Source organism: Mesoplodon mirus, assembly GCF_964341445.2.
Source record: "Mesoplodon mirus genome assembly, chromosome: 4".
NCBI classification, from domain to species: Eukaryota; Metazoa; Chordata; class Mammalia; order Artiodactyla; family Ziphiidae; genus Mesoplodon; species Mesoplodon mirus.
This window is the reverse complement of record NC_138979.1, coordinates 104,175,512-104,196,379: the sequence shown is the minus strand read 5'-3', so window position 1 is coordinate 104,196,379 and position 20,868 is coordinate 104,175,512. Positions and strand designations below refer to the sequence as shown.

The following is a 20,868-nucleotide window of genomic DNA, read 5'->3' as shown; positions in this document are numbered from 1 at the left end:
AAATATTTGCTACCTTAAGACATAATATTATACCTGAAAATATCTGACCACAGATGAAGGTTAAACATTTAAATAATTTAAAGTTAAAGAAAAGCAGTGGGAGGGACTTCCCTGGTGGCGCAGTGGTTAAGAATCCACCTGCCAGTGTGGGGGACACGGGTTCAAGCCCTGGTCCGGGAAGATCCCACATGCCACAGAGCAACGAAGCCCGTGTGCCAGAACTACTGAGCCTTGCACTCTAGAGCCCGTGAGCCACAACTACTGAGCCCATGCACCACAACTACTGAAGCCCACGTACCTAGAGCCTGTGCTCTGCAACAAGAGAAGCCACCGCAAATGAGAAGCTCGCGCACCGCAATGAAGAGTAGCCCCAGCTCGCCTCAACTAGAGGAAGCCCGTGCATAGCAATGAAGACCCAATTCAGCCAAAAAAAAAGAAAAAAGAAAAGCAGTGGGAAATACTGACAGAAAGAAAGCAGATTAGAAAAAACAGAACAAAGAAAGAAACACAAAATGAAAATAAAGGTTTAGGAATTAAAGGTGACAGATACTGAGGACAGTGAGGAGCTGGAAATAGAGGGATAGGCTGGAGGTCTGTATGTGAAGAAGTAAGCCTCCAAGTTATCCCTTCCCACTCCCACAGAGGACAGAAGATACATTCTCTGGATAAATCCAACAAGGGAGGCTCTAGGGTTGGGAATATAAGATATAGAAGAGGGCAGAGGTTTGGTAATGGACTGAAAAATGAGTCTGCACACAAGTGTGAGCCTCCAGACCTTTTCCCTTGTAGCTTCCAGCTTGGTACCACCAGCCTGTATTGGAACAGGAGGATAGAGGGCTCCAGGGAAGATGGCTTCAAGATAAAGATGCAGCACAGATTATCAGGATAGATGTAAGCATGTGAAAAACTACACTGAGGGGAAAATATGGGAAGGCTTCGTTACAAATGAAAGGAAAACAAAGCTAGTAAGATGAGGCAATTATCAATTCTATGAAAAACAAAAAGTTGGGCAAGAAAAGAAACAATCTTACTGGCCCAACAAGGAGCAATGGTTACATAGCCATAATCACATATAGCCTGAATCCTGTCTTAACCAAACATTGGGATATAACTCCCCCCACAAAAAAAACCAAACACACTAATTTGAAAACATACACACACCCCAATGTTCACAGCGGCATTACTTACAATAGCCAAGACATGGAAACAACCTAAGTGTTCATCAGCAGATGAAGGGATAAAGAAGATGTGGTGTATATATACAATGGAATATTACTCATCCATAAAAAAGAATGAAATTTTGCCATTTGTAGCAACATGGATGGACTTGGAGGACATTATGCTAAGTGAAATAAGTCAGACAGAGAAAGAAAAATACTGTAGGATATCACTTATATGTGGAATCTAAAAAATACAACAAATGAGTGAATATAACAAAAAAGAAGCCGACTCACAGATATAGAGAAGAAACTAGTGGTTACCAGTGGTGGGGGGAATATAGGGGTGAGGCAGTGGGAGGTACATGCTATTGAGTGTAATATAGGCTCAAGGATGTATTGTACAACATGGGGAATACAGCCAACAATTTTGTGATAACGTAAGTGGAAAGTAACCTTTAAAAATTGTATAAAAATAAAATCTTTTAAAACTGGGATATAACTAAACTGGGAGGCTCTAGGGAGGTGTGGGTGCTATAAGTGAGCAAAACCTTTGTTTAGCATAATAAAAGTTAATAATTTGTAAAACTGATGAATAAAGAGAGAGCAATAAGCATATTATCAAAAAAGGAAAATAGACACATTTCAACATGTTAAAAGTAGTTGCCTCTGTACTTTTTTTGTGTCTGGTTCCCTGGTTCTTGAGGATGCTACCAGAGGACACCCCTTGATGGCATGGCTCTGGTGGCCAGGGTGGCTTGTATTCCTGGGTCTTGTGCGACTGTAGCAATTGGAGGGACAGTTCTTGGCAGGCTACCACCCCTTGGGCACTGCACAGACAGTGGACTGGGGCACACTCTCCAGTCTTTCTGTGAAGGAGGGCTCTTCGCTCATCCTGGAGCTTCAGCCTGAGAGGTAGGCTTCAGGATTGGTACACATTAGTGGCCTATGGAGTTGCTCTCAAGGAACATAAGCTGTGGACTCCATCTTGACGCTCTCCCTTGCTCCAGCTCACCTATATCACCCAGAAAAGAGCTTTGACACTCATCTGGAGCCCTGATTTCTGCAACTGCTGCTCAGGGGACACCTCCAGATTGCCTGGCTCTGGTGGCCAGCAAGGTTTATGCTTGTGGTCCCACAGGAATGTACATATTTGCATACTTAAAAAACTGATGCCTGAGGGTCTCACTTCCAGTCACCCTGAGTCTATGTGCTGAGATCCTCCCCTTTAGGACACTGACAGGTCTTGGCACATCCTCAACTACTGGGAGCTATTAAAAATATAATAGGCTGGGGCTTCCCTGGTGGCGCAGTGGCTGAGAGTCCGCCTGCCGATGCAGGGGACACGGGTTCGTGCCCCGGTCTGGGAAGATCCCACATGCCGCGGAGCCTCTGGGCCCGTGAGCCATGGCTGCTGAGCCTGCGCGTCCGGAGCCTGTGCTCCGCGACGGGAGAGACCACAACAGTGAGAGGCCCGCGTACCGGAAAAAAAAAAAAAAAAAAAAAAAAAAAATTAAGCATACAAGTCCAAGGACCTGGTGGGAGAAAACGTGCCCATTGATTTGCTTCCAGTCACAAAGACGATATTTGTAACTAACTGGATGTCCCCTCTGGTATCTAGACAACAAAAGGGGACAAATTAGGAAATAACCTAGAGGTGCCTAGGCCTGCATTACCAGGAAGTCCACCCTTTTGTTTTGGTAGAGAGAGGTTTTGGTTTGGTTTCTTCCTCCCTCCCCAGCTTTATTGAGATAAAATTAGCATATAACATTGTGTAAGTTTAAGGTATATAACATGATAATTTGATGTAAGTATATACTGCAAAAGGATTACTATGATGAGGGTAGTTAACATATCTATTACCTCACATGGTTATCTATGTGTGGTGAGAACTTTTAAGATCTACTCTCTTAGCAGCTTTTAAGTATACAATACAGTATTGTTATCTATAATTACCGTGCTGTGCATTACATTCCCATAACCTATTTATCTTATAACTGGAAGCTGTACCTTTCGACTACCTTCATCCATTTCCCCCATTCCCCCACTCCTGGCAACCACTACTCTACTCTCTGTTTCTATGAGTTTGGTTTTTTTAGATTCTGCGTACAAGTGAGAGCATACGGTGTTTGTCTTTGTCTAACTTATTTTACTTAGCTGAATCCCTCCAGGTTCATCCATGTCATCACAAATGGCAGGATTTCCTTCTTTTTTATGGCAGAATAATATTCCACTGTACATATATATCACATTTTCTTTATCTATTCATCCATCTATGGACACTTGGTTGTTTCCATGTATTGGTTATTGTAAATAATGCTGTGATATGAACATGGGAATACAGTTATCTCTTTGAGATCCTGTTTTCATTTCCTTTGGATATATACCCAGAAGTGGGATTGCTGAACCATATGGTAGTTTTATTTTTAATTTTTTTGAGGAGCCTCCATACTGTTTCCATAGTGGCTCCACCAATTTACACTCCCACCAACAGTGCACAAAGGTTTCCTTTTCCCCATGTATTCATCAGCACTTATCTCTTGTCGTTTTGATAACAGCTGTCCTGTGTGTGGTGATATCTCATTGTAGTTTTTTTTTAAATAACGATAGCTATATTTTAAAATATTTTATTCATTTTATTTATTTATTTTTGGCTGCTGTGGGTCTTAGTTGCAGCACACAGGATCTTTGTTGCAGCACACGGGATCTTCGTTGCAGCATGCAGGATCTTTCGTTGTAGCACGCAGGCTTCTCTCTAGTTGTGGTGTGCGGGCTCCAGAGCTTGCGGTCTCAGTAGTTGCGGCACACGGGCTTAGTTGCCCCGTGGCATGTGGGATCTTAGTTCCGCGAACAGGGATTGAACCCGCGTCTCTTGCATTGGAAAGCGAATTCTTAACCACTGGACCACCAGGTAAGTCCCTCTCATTGTAGTTTTGATTTGTATTTCCCTGATGATTAGTGATGTTGAGCACCTTTTCATGTACCTGTTGGCATTTTGTATATCTTCTTTGGAAAACTGTCTATCCCAATCCTTTGCCTGTTTTAATTTTTATTTATTGATTTATTGATTGATTGATTGATTTACTGGCCACACCACACAGCATGCGGGATCTTAATTCCCCGACAAGGGGCTGAACCCGTGCTCCCTGCAGTGGAAGCACAAATTCTCAACCACTGGACCACGAAGGAAGTCCCTGCTCTTTTTTTTAAATTTGATTAATTAATTTATTTATTTATTTTTGGCTACATTGGGTCTTTGTTGTTGTGTGTGGGCTTTCACTGGTTGCGGCGAGCGGGGGCTACTCTTCGTTGTGGTGTGCAGGCTTCTGATTGCAGTGGCTTCTCTTGTTGTGGAGCATGGGCTCTAGGTGCGTGGGCTTCAGTAGTTATAGCACACGGGCTCAGCAGTTGTGGCACATGAGTTCTAGAGTGCAGGCTCAGTAGTTGTGGTGCACAGGCTAAGGTGCTCCATGGCATGTAGGATCTTCCCGGGCCAAGGCTCGAACCCGTGTCCCCTGCATTGACAGGCAGATTCTTAACCACTGTGCCACCAGGGAAACCCCCTGCCCATTTTTAAATTAGATTATTTGTTTTTTGCTATTGAGTTGTTATGAGTTCCTTATATATTTTGGATATTAACCCCTTATTAGCTATATGGTTTGCAAATATTTTCTCCCATTCCGCAGATTACCTTTTCATTTTGTTGATCCTTTCTTTTAATGTGCAGAGCTTTTAAATTTTTGTTTTAATGTTTATTTTTTATTTTTTTTTCTTATTAGTCATCCATTTTATACACATCAGTGTATACATGTCAGTCCCAATCTCCCAATTCATCCCACCACCACCCACACCCCCTGCCACTTTCCCCCCTTGGTGTCCATATGTTTTTTTCTCTACTTCTGTGTCTCAATTTCTGCTCTGCAAAGCGGTTCATCTGTACCATTTTCTAGGTTCCACATATATGCGTTAATATACGATATTTGTTTTTCTCTTTCTGACTTACTTCACTCTGTATGACAGTCTCTAGATGCATCCATGTCTCTACAAATGACCCAGTTTCGTTCCTTTTTATGGCTGAGTAATATTCCATTGTATATATGAGCCACATCTTCTTTATCCATTCGTCTGTCGATGGGCATTTAGGTTGCTTCCATGACCTGGCTATTGTAAATAGTGCTTCAGTGAACACTGGAGTGCATGTGTCTTTTTGAATTATGGTTTTCTCTGGGTATATGTCCAGTAGTGGGATTGCTGGGTCATATGGTAATTCTATTTTTAGTTCTTTAAGGAACCTCCATACTGTTCTCCATAGTGGCTCTATCAATTTACATTCCCACCAACAGTGCAAGAGGGTTCCCTTTTCTCCACACCCTCTCCAGCATTTGTTGTTTATAGATTTTCTGATGATGCCCATTCTAACTGGTGTGAGGTGATACCTCATTGTAGTTTTGATTTGCATTTCTCTAATAGTGATGTTGAGCAGCTTTTCATGTGCTTCTTGGCCATCTGTATGTCTTCTTTGGAGAAATGTCTATTTAGGTCTTCTGCCCATTTTTGGACTGGGTTGTTTGTTTTTTTACTATTGAGCTGCATGAGCTGTTTATATATTTTGGAGATTAATCCTTTGTCTGATGATTCATTTGCAAATATTTTCTCCCATTCTGAGGGTTGTCTTTTCATCTTGTTTATGGTTTCCTTTGCTGTGCAAAAGCTTTTAAGTTTCATTAGGTCCCATTTGTTTTTGTTTTTGTTTTTGTTTTTTGCGGTACACTGGCCTCTCACTGCTGTGGCCTCTCCTGTTGTGGAGCACAGGCTCTGGATGCACAGGCTCAGCAGCCATGGCTCACGGGCCCAGCTGCTCCACGGATCTTCCTGGACTGGGGCATGAACCCGTGTCCCCTGCATCGGCAGGCAGACTCTCAGCCACTGCACCACCAGGGAAGCCCTATTTCTATTTTTATTTCCATTACTCTAGGAGGTGGATCAAAAAATATCTTGCTGTGATTTATGTCAAACAGTGTTCTTCCTATGTTTTCCTCTAAGAGTTTTAGAGTGCCCAGTCTTACATTTAGGTCTCTAATCCATTTTGAGTTTATTTTTGTGTATGGTGTTAGGGAGTGTTCTAATTTCATTCTTTTACATGTAGCTGTCCAGTTTTCCCAGCATCACTTATTGAAGAGACTGTCTTTTCTCCACTGTATATCCTTGCCTCCTTTGTCATAGATTAGTTGACCATAGGTGCATGGGTTTATCTCTGGGCTTTCTATCCTGTTCCATTGATCTGTATTTCTGTTTTTGTGCCAGTACCATATTGTCTTGATTACTGTAGCTTTGTAGTCTAGTCTGAAGTCAGGGAGTCTGATTCTTCCAGCTCCGTTTTTTTCCCTCAAGACTGCTTTGGCTATTCGGGGTCTTTCGTGTCTCCATACAAATTTTAAGATTTTTTGTTCTAGCTCCATAAAAAATGCCATTGGTAATTTGATAGGGATTGCACTGAATCTGTAGATTGCTTTGGGTAGTATAGTCATTTTCACAATATTGATTCTTCCAATCCAAGAACATGGTATATCTCTCCATCTGTTGGTATCATCTTTAATTTCTTTCATCAGTGTCTTATAGTTTTCTGCATACAAGTCTTTTGTCTCCCTAGGTAGATTTATTCCTAGGTATTTTATTCTTTTTGTTGCAATGGTAAATGGGAGTGTTTCCTTAATTTCTCCTTCAGATTTTTCATCATTAGTGTATAGGAATGCAAGAGATTTCTGTGCATTAATTTTGTATCCTGCAACTTTACCAAATTCATTGATTAGCTCTAGTAGTTTTCTGGTGGCATCTTTAGGATTCTCTATATATAGTATCATGTCATCTGCAAACAGTGACAGTTTTACTTCTTCTTCTCCAATTTGTATCCCTTTTATTTCTTTTTCTTCTCTGATTACCATGGCTAGGACTTCCAAAACTATGTTGAATAATGTTGGTGAGAGTGGACATCCTTGTCTTGTTCCTGATCTTAGAGGAAATGCTTTCAGTTTTTCACCATTGAGAATGATGTTTGCTGTGGGTTTGTCATATATGGCCTTTATTATGTTGAGGTAGGTTCCCTCTATGCCCATTTTCTGGAGAGTTTTTATCATAACTCGGTGTTGAATTTTGTCAAAAGCTTTTTCTGCATCTATTGAGATGATCATATGGTTTTTATTCTTCAATTTGTTAAAATGGTGTATCACATCGATTGATTTGCGTATACTGAAGAATCCTTGCATCCCTGGGATAAATCCCACTTGATCATGGTGTATGATCCTTTTAATGTGTCGGATTCCGTTTGCTAGTATTTTGTTGAGGATTTTTGCATCTATATTCATCAGTGATATTGGTCTGTAATTTTCTTTTTTTGTAGTATCTTTGTCTGGTTTTGGTATCAGGGTGATGGTGGCCTCATAGAATGAGTTTGGGAGTGTTCCTTCCTCTGTAATTTTTTGGAAGAGTTTGAGAAGGGTGGGTGTTAGGTTTTCTCTAAATGTTTGATAGAATTCACCTGTGAAGCCATCTGGTCCTGGACTTTTGTTTGTTGGAAGATTTTTAATCACAGTTTCAATTTCATTGCTTGTGAATGGTCTGTTCATATTTTCTGTTTCTTCCTGGTTCAGTCTTGGAAGGTTATACCTTTCTAAGAATTTGTCCATTTCTTCCAGGTTGTCCATTTTATGGGCATAGAGTTGCTTGTAGTAGTCTCTTAGGATGCTTTGCATTTCTGCTGTGTCTGTTGTAACATCTCCTTTTTCATTTCTAATTTTATTGATTTGAGTCCTCTCCCTCTTTTTCTTGATGAGTCTGGCTAATGGTTTATCAATTTTATTTATCTTCTCAAAGAACCAGCTTTTAGTTTTATTGATCTTTGCTGTTGTTTTCTTTGTTTCTATTTCATTTATTTCTGCTCTGATCTTTATGATTTCTTTCCTTCTGGTAACTTTGGGTTTTGTTTGTTCTTCTTTCTCTAGTTCCTTTAGGTGTAAGGTTAGATTGTTTATTTCAGATTTTTCTTGTTTCTTGAGGTAGGCTTGTATAGCTATAAATTTCCCTCTTAGAACTGCTTTTGCTGCATCCCATAGGTTTTGGATCGTTGTGTTTTCACTGTCATTTGTCTCTAGGTATTTTTTGATTTCCTCTTTGATTTCTTCAGTGATCTCTTGGTTATTTAGTAACGTATTGTTTAGCCTCCATGTGTTTGTATTTTTTACATTTTTTTCCCTGTAATTGATTTCTAATCTCATAGCATTGTGGTCAGAAAAGTTGCTTGATATGATTTCAATTTTCTTAAATTTACTGAGGCTTGATTTGTGATCCAAGATGTGATCTATCCTGGAGAATGTTCCGTGCGCACTTGAGAAGAAAGTGTAACCTGCTGTTTTTGGATGGAATGTCCTATAAATATCAATTAAATCTATCTGGTCTATTGTGTCATTTAAAGCTTCTATTTCCTTATTAATTTTCTGTTTGGATGATCTGTTGATTGGTGTAAGTGAGGTGTTAAAGTCCCCCACTATTATTCTGTTACTGTCGATTTCCTCTTTTATAGCTGTTAGCAGTTGCCTTATGTATTGAGGTGCTCCTCTGTTGGGTGCATATATATTTATTATTGTTATATCTTCTTCTTGGATTGATCCCTTGATCATTACATAGTGTCCTTCCTTGTCTCTTGTAACATTCTTTATTTTAAAGTCTATTTTATCTGATATGAGTATTGCTACTCCATTTTTCTTTTGATTTCCATTTGCATGGAGTATCTTTTTCCATCCCCTCACTTTCAGTCTGTATGTGTCCCTAGGTCTGAAGTGGGTCTCTTGTAGATAGCATATATATGGGTCTTGTTTTTGTATCCATTCAGCAAGCCTGTGTCTTTTGGTTGGAGCGTTTAATCCGTTCATGTTTAAGGTCATTATTGATATGTATGTTCCTATTACCATTTTCTTAATTGTTTTGGGTTTGTTTTTGTAGGTCCTTTTCTTCTCTTGTGTTTCCCACTTAGAGAAGTTTCTTTAGCATTTGTTGTAGAGCTGGTTTGGTGGTGCTGAATTCTCTTAGCTTTTGTTTGTCTGTAAAGCTTTTGATTTCTCCATCGAATCTGAATGAGATTCTTGCTGGGTAGAGTAATCTTAGTTGTAGCTTCTTCCCTTTCATCACTCTAAGTATATCATGCCACTCCCTTCTGGCTTTAGAGTTTCTGCTGAGAAATTGGCTATTAACCTTATGGGAGTTCCCTTGTATGTTATTTGTCATTTTTCCCTTGCTGCTTTCAATAATTTTTCTTTGTCTTTAATTTTTGCCAATTTGATTTCTATGTGTCTCAGCATGTTTCTCCTTGGGTTTATCCTGTATGGGACTCACTGCGCTTCCTGGACTTGGGTGGCTATTTCCTTTCCCATGTTAGGGAAGTTTTCAACTATAATCTCTTCAAATATTTTCTCGGGTCCTTTCTCTCTCTCTTCTCCTTCTGGGACCCCTATAATGCGAATGTTGTTGCTTTTAACGTTGTCCCAGAGGTCTCTTAGGCTGTGTTCATTTCTTTCCATTCTTTTTTCTGTTCCACAGCAGTGAATTCCACCATTCTGTCTTCCAGGTCACTTATCCATTCTTCTGCCTCAGTTATTCTGCTATTGACTCCTTCTAGTGTAGTTTTCATTTCAGTTATTGTATTGCTCATCTCTGTTTGTTCTTTAATTCTCCTAGATCTTGGTTAAACATTTCTTGCATCTTCTCAGTCTTTGCCTCCATTCTTTTTCCGAGGTCCTGGATCATCTTCACTATCATTATTCTGAATTCTTTTTCTGGAAGATTGCCTACTTCCATTTCATTTAGTTGTTTTTCTGGGGTTTTATCTTGTTCCTTCATCTGGTACATAGCCCTCTGCCTTTTCATCTTGTCTATCTTTCTGTGAATGTGGTTTTTGTTCCACAGGCTGCAGGATTGTAGTTCTTCTTGCTTCTGCTGTCTGCCCTCTGGTGGATGGGTAGAGCTGGCTGTTGCTCTGGTGGGCAGAGCTCAGTAAAACTTTAATCTGCTTGTCTGCTGATGGGTGGGGCTGGGTTCCCTCCCTGTTGGTCATTTGGCCTGAGGCAACCCAACACTGGAGCCTACCCGGCTCTTTGGTGGGGCTGATGGCGGACTCTGGGAGGGCTCATGCCAAGGAGTACTTCCCACAACTTCTGCTGCCAGTGTCCTTGTCCCTTGGTGAGCCACAGCTGCCCCCGCCTCTGCAGGAGACCTTCTAACACTAGCAGGTAATTCTGCTTCAGTCTCCTCTGGGGTCACTGCTCCTTCCCCTGGGTCCCAATGTGCACACTACTTTGTGTGTGCCCTCCAAGAGTGGAGTCTGTGTTTCCCCCAGTCCTGCTGAAGTCCTGCAATCAAATCCCGCTAGCCTTCAAAGTCTGATTCTCTAGGAATTCCTCCTTCCATTTTCAGACCCTCAGGTTGGGAAGCCTGACATGTGGCTCAGAACCTTCACTCCAGTGGGTGGACTTCTGTGGTATAAGTGTTCTCCAGTTTGTGAGTCACCCACCCAGCAGTTATGGGATTTGATTTTATTGTGATAGCGCCCCTCCTACCATCTCACTGCGGCTTCTCCTTTGTCTTTGCCTGTGGGGTATCTTTTTTGGTGATTTCCAGTGTCTTCCTGTCGATGACTGTTCAGCAGTTAGTTGTGATTCCGGTGTTCTCGAAAGGGGGAGTGAGAGCATGTCCTTCTACTCTGCCATCTTGAATCAATCTTGAGCTTTTTAATTTGATGTTGTCCAAATTGTTTATTTTTGCTTTTGTTGTTTGTGGAGGTTTGTTTTAAATAATTTGCATTTGTGCTGCTAACTCTAACCTAGTCATCTAAAAGCTAAGGTTTACCTAGAAAGTGCATGAAACAAGAGGGAGGCAATTTAATCCCTGAGCAAAACTGGGCTTGATAACTCCATTCCTTACCCTTTGAGAAAGTAAACATTCCAGAGGAAAGAGTTCAAGAAGGCAGATTGCCAATCCTAATAAAAATATTCTCTCAGTAGGCTGCTGTAGGTCTTCACTCAAAGGATGGAGGACATTGATTGGGAATTCAGCTGGCTTTCTTGGCCCACTCCCCCTTAAATACTGATGATACTGAGTTTGATCCAAAGGTGGTTACGCATCCTCTAGCTATTCAAGGCTCACTACAAAGTTCTTTGGATATAATGGATATCCTCACCTATATCTCCTTGATCCAGGAAAATGAGAATGATGTGGCAGAAATCTACTGTGGAAATCTACCAATCAGAGGAAAGATAAGAAATTCTCCATATTTTGGGACTTCCCTGGTGGTCCAGTGGTAAAGAATCTGCCTTACAATGCAGGGGACGCAGGTTCAATCCCTGGTCAGGGAACTAAGATCCCATATGCTGTGGGGCAACTAAGCCTGTGCACCAGCTACTGAGCTCGCACACCTCAACTAGAGAGCCCGTATGCCGCAAACTACAGAGCCCACACAGCCTGGAGCCCGTGCACCGCAATGAAAGATCCTGCATGCCTAAGCGAAGGTCCCGTGTGCCACAACTAAGACCCGACACAGCGAAAAACAAATACAATAAATAAATAAATAATAAATCTTAAAAAGAGATTCTCCATATGTCTAAGGCAAGAGAACAGAGCTGGGAAAGAAAACCTCAGGTAGAGCCTCTGAGACAGCAGAGACAGCAACGATGATTGTAAAGCTCTTTCCTTTTTTTTTTTTGGCCGCACCACACAGCATGCAGGATGTTAGTTCCCGGAACAGAGATCAAACCTGTGCAGTAGGAGCACGGAGTCTTTTTTTTTTTTAATTTATTTTTGGCTGCGTTGGGTCTTCGTTGCTGCGCACAGGCTTTCTCTAGTTGCGACAAGCGCCGGCTTCTCATTGTGGTGGCTTTTCCTGCAGAGCACGGGCTCTAGGAGCGTGGGCTTCAGTAGCTGTGGCACACGGGCTCACTAGTTGTGGCTCGCACTCTAGAGCGCGGGCTTAGTAGTTGTGGCACATGAGTTTAGTTGCTCTGCAGCATGTGGGATCTTCCCCGACCAGGGATCAAATCCGTGTCCCCTGCATTGGCAGGCAGATTCTTAACCACTGAGCCACCAGGGAAGTCCCAGAAGCAAGGAGACTTAACCACTGGACGCCCAGGGAAGTCCCTAAAGCTCTTTCCTTTGAAAATAATAAACTGAGTACAAGAAAATTGAAAGGCATTCCGAACAAGCTATAGGACAGTGACACTGGGGTGACATAAAAAAGACAATTAAAATAAATTTACCAGTGAATCTACAATTATTTCAAAATAAAAAGTTTTAAGAAATCTTTTACCTGAAGCCAACATAGTCTCCCATGACGACACACATTAGCTCCTTCTGCTGCCACACTCAGGACACTTTGCTTCTTGATGTGGAGCATCTGGTAAGAAAAGGAAGAAAATAAAAATCTCCAGGAAATAAATGTTGCAATTATGACATCATGAATGGCACAAGTAAAATGGCTAGAAATAAACAAAGTGGATCACATTTTTTTAAACTTACAAAATCCGAAACACGTCTGCTTCACACACACACACATCACATTGAATGCTTATGATCCTCTTTTCAGTGTTCACAAAGTTATTCCACAACTGGAAAATAAATCATTCATATTGCAAATGCTAATAAGAGTTGAAAACTCAGATACCTTTTGTTACCACTGATGTTACAGTGAAAGGTTTCTAGTCTTTATGGCAAGATTCCTCATGCGAAGAACAGCAATTTACTGTACCTAAAGGGAACTCACACAGTGGCTGAGTCTCACAGTATCTACTGTTCAGAATGAGAAAAACAGACTCAACAGGTCCTTTAAAGTCTTGGATTCATTAAATTATTTAAAACTGAAATAGGGGTATCCTGGAAACACATGCTGGTCCTCTTATTATCTATATTCTTATTATATTTCAAAACATTATACAATTCTAAAATCTTTACTGCATAATCCATGAAAATATCTGCATGGCACAAGATTCTCCCCATTTTACAGGTAGATAAATTACTCAAGAATAGAAAGGCAAAGTAACTTACACTAGCACAATATCTTCCTTTACATAGCATAAAGTGTTCTATATTCTGAGTATCTTTCATCAATGATAAAAAAAGGGGACTGAACTTCAGTTCCATTCTCAATCAAAAAGAAGGCTACAAAACTGGGAACAAAAGCTGTATTTCCCTATTGATAAGAATTTCCAACTAAGTCTTTAAATTTCCAGAGCAAAAGTTCTTATCCTATTATTTGTTGTTGTTGTCATGGACCCTTTAAAGCATCTGTTGATATATAAAGAATTCTTGTAACTCAATTAAAATGGCAAATGAATAGATATTTCTCTAAAGAAGATATACAAATAGCCAATAAGCCTATATGGGAAAAGAATCTAAAAAAGAGTGGATATATGTATAGGTATAACTTTGCTGTACACCTGAAACTAACACAACATTGTAAATCAACTATACCCCAACAAAAATTAAAAAAAGAAATAGCCAATGAACACATGAAAATATGCTTAACACTATTAGCCTTCAGGGAAATGCAAATCAAAACCACAATGAGATACTACTTCACAGCACTAGGATGGCTATAATTAAAATGACAGATAATAGTGTCAGTAAGAATGTGGAGAAATTGGAACCCTCACGCCCTGCTGGTGGGAAAGTAAAGTGGTGCAGCAGCTTTGCAAAACAGTATGGCCAATCCTCAAAAACTTAAACACAGAGTTATTACATGAGCCAGCAATTCCACTTGTAAGTATCTATCCAAGAGAAATGGAAACGTGTCCACACAAAAACTTGTATATGTATGTTCACAGCAGCAATATTCATAATAGCCAAAAAGTAGAAACAACCCAAATATCCATCAAATGGTGAAAGGATAAATGAAATGTGGTATATCCATACAAAGGAATATTTTTTGGCAACAAAAATAAGTGAAATACTGATAAATGCTATAACATAGATAAACCTTGAAAATATTATGCTACGCAAAAGAAGCCAAGCCAATCACAAATGACCACACATCGTATGAGCCCATTTATATGAAATGTCCTAAACAGGCACATTCATAGAGGCAGAAAATAGATTAGCGGTTGCCAGGGGCTGGGGGTACTCAGAAGGGATTAGAGGTGTTGGCTAAGGAATATGGGGTTTCCTTTTGGGGTATTAAAAATGTTCTAAAATTCACTGTGGTGATGAATGTACAATTCTGTGAATATGCTAAAATCCAGTGAAGTGTACATTTTAAATTGGTAAATTTTATGGCATGTGAATTATATCTCAATAAAGCTGTTTAAAAAGCAAAGGATCTGGGGCTTCCCTGGTGGCGCAGTGGTTGAGAGTCCGCCTGCCGATGCAGGGGACATGGGTTTGTGCCCCGGTCCGGGAGGATCCCACATGCTGTGGAGCGGCTAGGCCCGTGAGCCATGGCCGCTGAGCCTGCGCATCCGGAGCCTGTGCTCCGCAATGGGTGAGGCCACAACAGTGAGAGGCCTGCGTACCGCAAAAAAAAAAAAAAAAAAAAAAAAAAAAAGAATCTGCTGAAAGCTAACCCCCTCTTAAAAAATACACCTGTGCATACATGAGCATAAGCTTGCTTCTAAACAAAAAACTTAACGACTTCCCTAAAGTCTAACTGTGAACCATAGCCTAGGCTGAATAATTAGTTACTGCCACATCTCAAATTAATAAAATATTATAGAGAAATTGCCTAAATAGAGCATCTAGACTGGTCTTTTAAAAATATAAGTAAAAAAAATTTCTGACTCTCCTCTAAAACTGCCAATTGCTCTCCATCTTACTCAAGTCAAACTCAAAATCCTTATGTCTACCTGACCTGCCTCCTGCCCCCTTCCATTCCCTAACATTCTTTTTCACTGCCACAATGACCTCCCTGCTGTTCCTCCACACAAGTCAAGTGTGCTTCAGCCTCAGGGCCTCTGCACTTGTAATTATGCCTTCTTTAAGTTTTTTACTAGATATCCACATGGTTAGCTCCCTTACTTCTTTTAGATCTCTGTTCCAATGTCACCTCTTCACAGATGTTTTCTCTGTCTACCCTAAATAAAATAGGAACTCCCTGTCATTCTATTCACCATACTACACTTTTTCTTCATAGCACTTATCACCAGTTGATATACAATTATGTGTTTATTTTCTTGCATTAAAATAAGCTCCTTCAGGGCTAGAACTTTGTCTTGATTATTATTTTAACCCAGACCTCAGAACAATGCCTGGCAAATAGCCGGCTCTCAGATGTTTTGTCAACTCATTAGGAAAAACATTAATGATCTTTTTTTTTTTTTTTTTTTTTTGCGGTACGCGGGCCTCTCACTGTTATGGCCTCTCCCGTTGTGGAGCACAGGCTCCAGACACGCAGGCTCAGTGGCCATGGCTCACGGGCCCAGCCGCTCCGCGGCGTGTAGGATCTTTCCGGACCAGGACACGAACCCATGTCCCCTGCATCGGCAGGCGGACTCTCAACCACTGCGCCACCAAGGAAGCCCAACATTAATGATCTTATAATAAGAGAGAAATTTATGAGACATAGACATGATACCCATTTGCAGACAATATGGAGAGTGACTGAAGGCAATACTTACTGCAGCACCAAATTTCTGCTGGAACTGATCAATGACTGTGTATGTCACCTCCTCTTCCTCTACAGGAGAATGTTATTATATATATTTGTCTTCCTTGGCAATAGAATAGCCCTCCCACTAATTTTAGCTATAATCCTAAAGTCCTACTCTATTGCAACTCAAATGTCTAGAACTACTGAGGCTAAGCCTAGAATACTGAGAACTATTTCATTATCACCTGCGTCAGTCCATCCCGTAGTGAACACTATTAGCATTATTTGTCAGTTGAGAATAAACAAAAGCCCCACTAATGATATCTTATAACATAAAATATTTACTCATTTCCTCTGATAATCCAGTAATGTTTCCTTCATCATAAGTTTATATCTTGAATACTTCAAGACATGTACTTTTAAAAAAATTTTTATACAGTTTTTGAAGGTTACACTCCATTTACATTTATTAGAAAATATTGGCTATATTCCCCGGTGTTGTACAATACATCCTTGTAGCCTATCTTATATCCAATAGTTTGTAACTCCCACTGCCCCACCCCTATATCCCCCCCACACTGGGAAACACTAGTCTGTTCTCTGTATCTGTGAGTCTGCTTCTTTTTTGTTATAGTCACTAGTTTGTTGTATTTTTTAGATTCCACATATAAGTGATATCATACAGTATTTAAGACATGCGTTTTCTAAAAGCACATTCATAATAAAAAATAATAGCTTTAAATAAATTAGTCCTGGAGATGGACCAATGTCCACACATTTGGAATTCTCTGGATCCTGAAAATTAATTATTTTTCTAATTATGTAATTTAAAAGATTAGAGGTATAGCATAACATATAGTTCTTCATCTCCCAAACTTTAAAACTCTGGAGTGGCTCAGGACATAGTCCATAAACCGCTTCCTTTTTTCTATCCATACTTACTCTCTTGGTGATCTCATCTAGTCTCAAGGCTTTAAATACCATTTATAGGCTAGATCTTGAATTTATATCTCCACCTCAGATCTTTGTCTTCATCTCTCAGCTTACACTCAAACTTAGGTTGACCAAAACTAAACTCCTAACCATCTCCCCAAAACCTTTCCCACCCAGAATCCTTCCCATACTTCAGGCTGCTCAAGCCCAAACCCCTGAAGTCATCCTTGTTTCCTCTTTTTCTCTCACAACCACATCTAATCTGTCAGTACATTGTGTTGGCTCCACCTCAATATACATGAAGAATTCCACCACTTCCTACCAACCATATTGCCACCACGAGGGTCAAACCACCATACCCACTAAATAAAATTATTTCAGTAGCCTCCTAACTGGTATTCATGCTCTTACGCTGGCCCTCCTCTCAGCATCTATACAGCATCCAGAGTGATTTTGTAAAAACAGAAGTCAGATCATGTTACTCTTCTGCTCAAAACTCTCTAATGGAAAATAGAAGTTTTAAAAAATACCTTCTATAATAGTATAAAAATAGAAATACTTAGGGATAAATATGGTAAAAGATGTGTAAGACATACAATGAGAACTACAAAACACTGCTGAGAAATTAAAGATCTAAATAAATGTAGAGGTATACTGGGTTAATGGAATGGAATACTCAATACTGTTAAGATGTCAATATTCCCCAAACTGATCTATCAATTCATTGTAATCCCAAAAAAGACTCCAGCAGAGTTTTTTATTTTTTGGTAGAAATTAACAAGCTGATTCTAAAATTCATAGGGAAATGCAAAGAACAAAGAACAGCTGAAACAACTTTGAAAAAGAACAAAATTGGAGAACTAATACTACCTGTTTTCAAGATCTATCATAAATCAACAATAAACAAAACAGTCTAGTATTGGTGTAAAGATAGAAAAATTAGATCAATGTAACAGAATAGAATGTCCATAAATAAATAAACCTATATACATATGGAAAACTGATTTTTGACAAAGGTGAAAAGGTAACTGAAGGGAGAAAATACAGACTTTTCAATAAATGGTGCTGGAATAATTGGATGTCCATATGGAAAAAAAGAACCTTGTCCATATCACATCATATACAAAAATTAAAAATGGATCATACAGGAATAAAGACACAGATGTAGAGAATGGACTTGAGGACACGGGGAGGGGGAAGGGTAAGCTGGGACTAAGTGAGAGAGTGGTATGGACACATATACACTACCAAATGTAAAATAGCTACTGTGAAGCAGCCGCATAGCACAGGGAAATCAGCTCAGTGCTTTGTGACCACCTAGAGGGGTGGGATAGGGAAGATGGGAGGGAGACGCAAGAGGGAGGAGATATGGGGATATATGTATACGTATAGCTGATTCACTTTGTTATAAAGCAGAAACTAACGCACCATTTTAAAGCAATTACACTCCAATAAAGATGTTTAAAAAAAAGTATATATAAACATTAAAAAAATGGATCATAGACCTAAATGTAAAACCTAAAATGTCTAGAAGAAAACAAAGGAGAAAATCTTTGTGACTTTGAGATAGGAGAAATTACTTAGATACGACATCAAAAGCACAATCCATAAAAGAAAGAAAATGGACAAATGGTACTTCATCAAAATTTAAAATGCCTGCTCTTCAAGAGATGCTTTAAGAGAATGAAAAGACAAACCACAGACTTGGAGAAAGTATTTGCAAAGCATATATTTGAGAAAAGACTTGTATCCAGAAAATATAAAGAACTCCCAACACTGAATAATAAGAGAACAATCCAATAAGAAAATGAACAAAAGATATGGATAGACATTCACCAAAGATATTCAGATGCCAAATAAGCACATTAAAAAATCCTCAACTTCCTTAGTCATTAGGGAAATGAAAAAAACAACCAACCAACCTCCAATGGCTTCTCTTCTCACTGCAGAGTAAAAGCCAAGTCTTTTCAATGATCTACAAAGTCTTCCATGATCCACTCACCCCACTTCATCCCCTACTGCTCTCCTTGCTCCAGCTACACTCATCTCCTTGCTGTCCCTTCAAGATCATGGCATGTTCCTCTCTCAGGCCTTTGCATCTGCTAATTTTTTATGCCTAAAAACCATTCCCCCCAGATATTCATACATCTTGGTCCCTCACTTCCTTCAAGCCTTTACTTCAAATGTCACTATTTCAATGAGACCTGTCCTGGATATTCAAAAATTGTAAATTGTATTTAGTGTGTTTCCTGCACCATAACTTGATGAAGGTAGAGATACCAAACTTTGGTATCCCCAATGTCTGGCATATAGTGTGCACTCAAATGTTAAATAAACAAATGAATCATGATATTTTATCTTAATTCGGACCCTAGAAACAACGGCCTAGCTGAGAATTCCACATAGAACCTTGATTCGGGGTTATACCAACTCTGAAGAGTTCTGAACCACAAGAGAGCCTAGAAAATTCAGAGCCCTGGTACTCACCTGATGGGCTGTACTTGAGGTCATTTAGCAGAGAGGTGGTTGGTGCCTCAGAGGCAGGAGAAGCAGCCTTATATATATTTAGGTCTTCATCTTTTATTGTATCCATCCTGTTTCTTTCTGTATTTAGACTATGCTTACAAAAAAACAACACTTAGGTGAACTTGTTCTTTGTTAATGCCATACACACATCAGTGGTAATGACTCTGGATCTTTCATAGTGAACCCATTCATCCACTGTTTACATTGATTTGAAGATACCATCTAAAGATGGAAGGAAACATCCACCTATTTCTTCTCATTTTAGGAATTACACAGCTAGTGAATTATAGTTAAGGCTAATGTGTACATCTGGGTTAAGGCTAGATTATAGTTGAGGCTAATGTGTACATCATAATTAAGAAAATCATTCCATCATACCTAACAGAAGATGCCTTTTCTCTTACTGCACCTTGTTCTTCTTCATCCAGTAGTTCCACTGTAAAATAACCAAACGGCTTCCAACAGTACTTCCAATCGGAAAGCAGTTAACTATCCCTCTGTCCCCTCCACACCCACAGTTTGATTATGTAACATAGACAGTAATTGGGAATGAAATGTTAGTCCATAGAGCCTTCATCGGCCAGCAATAAATAGAGCAGAAAAGACTATCCAAAGTACTGAAGACCCCTAATCTTACATCCCTACATAGCTTCCTTGGTCATTTAGCAGGATTAGGAACCTCTCTACATATCCACTTTACCCTTTTTGTTCCAGGACACCTTTGTGGTCATGCAGAATGGTTCTAGAAATATCTCTTCTTTCCTATTTATTCCCAACCTAATGCATTTTCCCTCACACTATGTACTGTTTGGGGGTTTTCTCTTAAATCATTCACACTGTCCCTTCCACTTTCTCAGGCTGGTGCATTAACAGTTCAGTGACGTGAAAGGTAATAAAAGCTAGACTGGAAATCACAAAAGAAATATGAGAGAAACATTCCACAGAGACTCTGAAACCATTTATTTTTAACCTAACAGTTCACGGAATACAGGGAAATATTGTATATCCTTGATTCTAAGATGCACATTTTAAACAACTCTGAAATTGGATATGATTTACAGTAAATGCGCATGATAGTTTAATTGGCAGCTTCTTTTTCTTTCTTAGGGTGGGAAAAGAAATAATGCACCTTGTCATTAATGGCATCTAAGATTCAATTAAGTACACTTAGGTACTTTTCATGGAAAAGGTTTCTCAGGGGCCACTATGTTTCAAATGTCTCTTTCTCCTACACTGTCTAGAAGTGTTGGGTCTGGGTCAGAGAAAGTAAAATTCACTAAAAACTCAGATTAATCAATTATTATCCTTTATCTTGATAATTCTTATTCAAGGTACTTTTCAGGGAGAACTCTCTATGGGTGATTGAGCCACAGGGCAAAGAAAGAAGAAGAAGGCCATCCTTTGAGCTTAGAGATTATAAACAAAGGCCAAGTTCTGAGAATGAATTTAGGAAGAAGTGAATCCATGTGTACAGATCACAAAGCTGGTCAGTGGTCAGCCTTCTCCTGAGTTAGGAGATAGTGGTGATTCCTTCATTTTTCTTCACAAACTCATCCACAGCCTAGCTTTGTTCCAGTCCAGAGCTCTGTTCTACTGCAAAGTCTAACAGTTAACACACAATTAACAATCCCTCTA

The 20,868-nt window shown here is 39.7% G+C and overlaps 1 protein-coding gene across 2 annotated transcripts in view; it reads right to left on the bottom strand.

Moving 5' to 3' along the window:
• Positions 1–20,868, bottom strand: part of EXD1 (exonuclease 3'-5' domain containing 1) — a 40,689-nt gene that overhangs the window by 11,934 nt on the left and 7,887 nt on the right. For both annotated transcript variants that reach the window (XM_082619007.1, XM_082619006.1), the window contains exons 4-7: positions 19,612–19,669; positions 19,195–19,322; positions 15,803–15,861; positions 12,505–12,591 (exon numbers count right to left, since the gene is read on the bottom strand). In XM_082619007.1, coding sequence (XP_082475133.1) covers positions 12,505–12,591; positions 15,803–15,861; positions 19,195–19,322; positions 19,612–19,669 — 332 coding nt within the window. The remainder of the gene's footprint in view (positions 1–12,504; positions 12,592–15,802; positions 15,862–19,194; positions 19,323–19,611; positions 19,670–20,868) is intronic.